Here is a 5,635-nt window from a genome sequence, read left to right on the forward strand (position 1 = left end):
CTACAATGTCCAATACAAAAATACAAAGATTCCCGTATAACAAATTTTTCGCATTCCACAACGTCCAACAGAGAATTACTTTGATTTTAGAAAAATGTGAAAATTCAGGTGCAGTCAATTTTAAATGAAGTTGATAGTTAAAAACTGTTAGAAGAAATTAAATCATTTAACTCTTGGTCCATGTGGAATTGGTGCCAGAACTTTGTGTTGTTATCTCAATAAAGAATCATCAGAATATGGCTCAACAACAACAACGGCCACATTCAATAACTTGAACTTAATTAGGTTTATATCATTGGAGGATGAACTAGAAGAAGAACATAATTACTCATTGTTTTCGGTGTTTATATTTATTGTTTGTTTCTGTGTTTTAGCGTTGTCTTGCAAAATACTCCTAGCTAGAATATCGGTGTGCTGTCTTGAGGGTGTTATACTCTTATTTAGATTTCAATTATTTTGTCATTTTTATGCCAAACAATTTATCCTAGCTTCATGCTGTACGTTTGTTATTAATTAATATAGTTTGATGCAAGTTTTTTTTATCTGTTACTCGGCCAGACAATGACTCAATGAGAACAATGGAAGATAGAAAGAAAGAATGCTTTTAAGAAAAACGGTAAATTGGATATTTCACACGAGGCAAGTGTGATCTGTCATGTCAAAATTAGGAGTGTTATGTTGTCGGATATTAGAGAAGGTAGGTGTAATTTCCTCTAACATTTATGAATGACTAATTTAGGAAAAGTATAGGTAACCAACAAGATTTTTGAACAATGGATAAACAATGTGAATTAATAAGGTTAAAAGAGTAAATTTAATTAGTAGCATTAAATTAGAGTGTAGTGTATTTTCATTTAATTTGTGGTTGTTCACATTGTTCAAACTTTTCATTGAAAACCAAAGTATGTATGAATGATTTTACATGAACTCACCCTTATTCATTGGACGTAAAACTGTGACAAGTGCTTAGGACTGTTAGTTTTATCTGCAGTCATGAGGGACATGTAAGCGCATTCGTCATGTTGAGTTGTGAACTCATAAGGTAGAGTTATGAACTTGTGTCTATATAAAGAACCCAAGTGTATTCGACTCATCATCCAACGCATATAACAAAACAGATCAAGAAAATCAAGACTCAAGTGTTAAATAATTGGTTTTCTGTTAATTCAATTTTTTGAGTCTGTGACATAGTGTTAGTTAGTACCTTAGGCTATAAATAGCTTACACTATGTAAATGAGAGTGTGTTACATTTATTTTGGAATAGTTCTGTTTACTTCTATTGCAAGTCATTTGTTTTTCTCCTTCTGCACTCTGTTTTTCCTTTCTATTCTTTCTTTCTCCTTCCATTGTGCTTCTGGTTCTTGGTTCAAAGAGAATAGGAATGGATTCTCTCCATTTTTGTTCCTTAATTATTTTATCAAGCGTGATTTTTCACCATATATTTTTTAAGCAGGACTAAGAAAAATACGGGAGGATCCATTCCGAAAGAGAACCGATAAGTATAGCAAGCAACAAAGTAGCGAAGAGAATATTGAAGAATGAGCAGCAGCGACGGCAAGGTGGTGTGTGTCACCGGAGCTTCCGGTTACATCGCTTCATGGATCGTCAAGTTTCTTCTTAATCGCGGTTACACTGTCAGGGCCACTGTTCGTGACACAAGTCTGTTATTCTTACTCTACCATCACTTTTAATTTATTTATTTATTTATGTATTTATCTCTTCAAATGTGTTGCTCTTAACAACTTGCAGATGATCCGAGAAAGGTAGAGCACTTAACTAAGCTTGAAGGTGCCAAGGAGAGACTACAGCTGTTGAAGGCGAATCTTCTAGAAGAAGGTTCGTTCGACTCTGCTGTTCAAGGCTGTGATGGTGTCTTTCATACAGCATCTCCCTTTTATCGTGATGTCAACGATCCACAGGTTCGGTTCGGTTATACATTTCATTTGTATCTTTTATTCTTATCTCCTCTTCATGACGCTGCGTTTCTTTTTGTTTCTTCAGGCTGAGCTTTTGGATCCGGCAGTTAAAGGAACCCTCAATGTTCTTCAAGCATGTGTTAAATCTCAGTCGGTGAAGCGCGTAGTTTTAACTTCTTCAATGGCTGCTGTTACATTTAATGGAAGGCCTCTGACTCCTGAAGTAGTAGTTGATGAGACCTGGTTTTCCGATCCAGAACTCTGTAAGGAGTCGAAGGTATGTGCCCTGTCCCTAAAATTGTTATCATATTCGCCTAATTAGGTCAAATTAGCGGAAGTGGAATTAGTTTTATGTGTTGTTGACTTGATTTTGATTCATATGAATAAGCTCAATCCCTTGTAAATTTGAGACTCTGGCACCACCAATTTTATTTCCCATTTTTTTTTTTCTTTTTCAGTCATGGTACTGGTATGTGCTTTCAAAGACATTGGCTGAAGATGCTGCCTGGAAATTTGCAAAAGAAAACAACATCCGGTTGGTCACTATTAACCCAGCAATGGTGATTGGACCTCTTCTGCAACCAGTACTTAACACAAGTGCTGGTGGTGTTTTGAATGTAATTAATGGTAATTTTTAAAATTCTGTTTTTCGCATGTGGAATGAAAATTGAAATAGTAAATGAGGGTTATAAAAGTACAATATAAATGTGTGAATTTAACCGAAATATTTGTTGACAATATATTCTCTCTTATGATTGTCTAATTGATCTAATTAGATGCATAGCAACCAGAAGATGCAGAATAAGACAACAAAAATATTGAAAAAAAAAAAAAGTATCTATATATTTTGAGTTGTTTGTTTATTTAGTTATTTTATGAATATTAGTTGTTTTTGTGTGATCCAAATATTTTTGGTTTTCCAATTGATAAGACCTCTCCTCGTGCTTAATAGAAGAAAATCATTGACATCCTTGATGCAGGTGCACAAACATTTCCAAATGCTACTTTTGGATGGGTCAATGTGAAAGATGTTGCAAATGCTCATATCCAGGCTTATGAAATTCTTTCAGCTAGTGGGAGATATTGCATGGTAGAAAGAGTAGAACATTTCTCAGGGATTGTGAAACTTTTACGTGATTTATACCCAACATTACCCCTTCCAGAGAAGTAAGTTTCATTATTTGATTACCTTCAAGAATTCATACGAATCCCTATTTGCTGAATCAATTTCTTTTGATACTTCCATTATTTGATTAAAAACTCAATCTACTTAAAAGATTCATCATTGATTTGAATATAGTATTTATTACTTTATTTATTGTCTATCTAAAATGCAATTGGAAATGTCTAGAAAATTTGGTGCAGAAGTTTTACAACTAGACAACTAGTACAACTCTTAGTTCTTATAATGATAATTTCATTGAATTTCTCAGTCCAAACCAAGAGCTGTGTTCTGAAGGGCCTTTGTATTTCCAGATAAGGATTAATCTTGGAAATTAAAATATTGCTAGATTTAGGTTTTATGAACTTTGGATGTGAGAATGATGAAGTTAGTTGTCAAGCATGGGCATAAGAATACTTGTAATATTAGTAGGATACCTCATAAATTTCATTCTAATCTGATCTATTTATCTCTAAGTTTTTGTGATATGGTAATGCACATGTACTTTTTAATTTACTTATAGCTGATTTTTTTTTTCTTCATCTAGGGTTTAGTACTCTTGTTTAATTCAATATTGCTTCAAAATTAAATTTACAATTTGTAGGTCAAGTGATTTATGATATTATTGTTAGCCATTCAGCATGCAGAGTCTCACTCTCAATAGTGGTGTTATAAGTTATAACTCTAATCTCTAAGCATTCAGTTATTTCCTTTTCTTAGCGTGTTCTTTATTATGCAAGCTGAAGGATCTGTATCTCAATTGTCTTCTTCCTTAAAGAAAAACAGACCTTAGTAATGAGTTTATATTTAAAAGAATTTTCTAATTTGTAGACTATTCATACAAAATTCCTTAAGTCGTTACATATATGTTTTATATGATATTTTTTACCACTTTTATTGTTTCACATTTACAAAATTTAAACAATTCTAGTTTTTCTTGTGTTGATTTTTCTTATACCACTTTCATATTGTCATCATTGTTATTAGGTCCGCCGATGATAAGCCGTATGTGCCAACATATCAAGTTTCGAAAGAAAAGACAGAGAGCTTGGTACTTGAATTTATTCCTTTGGAAGTGAGCCTCAAGGAGACTGTGGAAAGTTTGAAAGAAAAGAAGTTCACCAACTTTTAATTCATCATATATTAGTAGAGGAGAAAATGTTTAGTCATGAACTTGATTTTTCTTGCTGATGCTACAGAATGAATGTACTGTTAAATAAAACTTGAAATAAAAATTGATTATTGCGTGAATAGTAATTGTAATCGGAGGAGTGCTAGGGGCCAGCAACTTTTGTATTTTGTAATCATCAATTGGCCATCAATAATGTTTTTAATGGTGTGAGATTAAATTCAATGGTGTGGAATCATTCAATTTTTTTTATGGTTAAATGCTGACCAACTTTTAAAAAAGTTGCTGACCCCTAGACTTTCCCAAGTGGAAGTTGTAGTTGAAATATAAATTGGAATGAAGGTTTATGAGTTTGGCAGGATGATGCTCACAATAACTCCCTTTGAATATAATACAATTTTGTGCCTTTTTTAGAGTTGTGCTATATGTATAGCACGCTCTGCCGTCGTATTTGATACTGATTGAGCCTTCAGCAAAAAAATAAACATATTTATATAAATCAATATGAATTAAAAAAAAATCTCGTCGTGTGTTAATACAAAACAATAACTATGATATTCAATTCTGCACGGTGACAAAATTTGAAGAAGATTTTTGGGGATTTGTTTACCAATCTTAATTTATAAAATTAATAATTATTCCAAAGACTGGCTGAATTATCGGTCTCACGAACTTTAGAAAACTTTCTCTTCATCCGGTCTAAAATCAGATAGGGAGGACAATCTACAAAATTCTTTCTATACTAGTGTTTTTATATGTTCAGTGTTTTTTTTATTAATGGATAATAGCTGACCTTTTCCTTAGTTTTTCATCCCCACTTTATACCGATCACCATTGTTATGGTAATAACGGTTTTAGATTAGATTTATATGTAACCTCTTTCTTTATTTGGAGTGGAGAAAGGATACATGGATGAACACTAACTGCTTTCATGTTTTCAAATTGATAAGGAGATGATTTTCAATGCAGCAAATAAAATATGATTTTGCTTTACAAGAGTAGAAGTGCGTTATTTTCTCTTATTGTATGAGTCTGTTGTCATTTTACAATAAAATAATGAGTAAAACTTTAATTTAATCAGGTCTTTTATTGTTTTAGATAACTGTGTTTAGCTGCACTCACACAAATGTTTTCATCTAATTGTGTGCGTATATGTATGTCTGCATTTGTAAATTTGGCATTTGGTCAGTGTTTATCATAAACTATGATGCACGGACACTGACACGGACACGGGACACGACACGACACGGGATACGCCGACACGCAAATTTTAAAATCTTACATGACACGGGGACACGCATATATATAAAATATAAAGTATTTTTTAGATAAACTGTAATGATATTTTAATATTTTATTGATAATAAAATATAAATTAATTTTTTAAATTATTTTTAATGTCTTATTTTATTATATCAAGTATTTAA

The 5,635-nt window shown here is 32.4% G+C and overlaps 1 protein-coding gene across 2 annotated transcripts; it reads left to right on the top strand.

The window, feature by feature from the left end:
- Positions 1–796: 796 nt before the first annotated feature.
- Positions 797–4,428, top strand: LOC112737738 (cinnamoyl-CoA reductase CAD2). Of its 2 annotated transcripts, XM_072211492.1 has the most exons (7): positions 797–1,042; positions 1,455–1,660; positions 1,751–1,920; positions 2,003–2,194; positions 2,376–2,544; positions 2,898–3,084; positions 4,067–4,428. In XM_072211492.1, exons 2-7 carry the CDS (start codon positions 1,540–1,542, stop codon positions 4,209–4,211), a joined length of 984 nt encoding a protein of 327 aa, XP_072067593.1. In that variant the 5' UTR covers positions 797–1,042; positions 1,455–1,539; the 3' UTR covers positions 4,212–4,428. The 2 variants fall into 2 exon arrangements, with proteins under 2 accessions (XP_072067593.1, XP_025643583.1); XM_025787798.3 differs by lacking the exon at positions 797–1,042 and having other exon boundaries at positions 1,096–1,660.
- Positions 4,429–5,635: the final 1,207 nt, after the last annotated feature.

The sequence above is a fragment of the Arachis hypogaea genome, chromosome 13, assembly GCF_003086295.3.
Source record: "Arachis hypogaea cultivar Tifrunner chromosome 13, arahy.Tifrunner.gnm2.J5K5, whole genome shotgun sequence".
In the NCBI taxonomy this organism is placed as follows: Eukaryota; Viridiplantae; Streptophyta; class Magnoliopsida; order Fabales; family Fabaceae; genus Arachis; species Arachis hypogaea.

Bases quoted from the DNA above. Each gene is read 5' to 3' on its own strand.
- LOC112737738 (XM_072211492.1), top strand. From the start codon at position 1,540: ATGAGCAGCAGCGACGGCAAGGTGGTGTGTGTCACCGGAGCTTCCGGT. The intron at 2,195-2,375 runs GTATGTGCCCTG...TTTCTTTTTCAG, and splicing joins AACTCTGTAAGGAGTCGAAG to TCATGGTACTGGTATGTGCT. The intron at 2,545-2,897 runs GTAATTTTTAAA...TCCTTGATGCAG, and splicing joins TGTTTTGAATGTAATTAATG to GTGCACAAACATTTCCAAAT.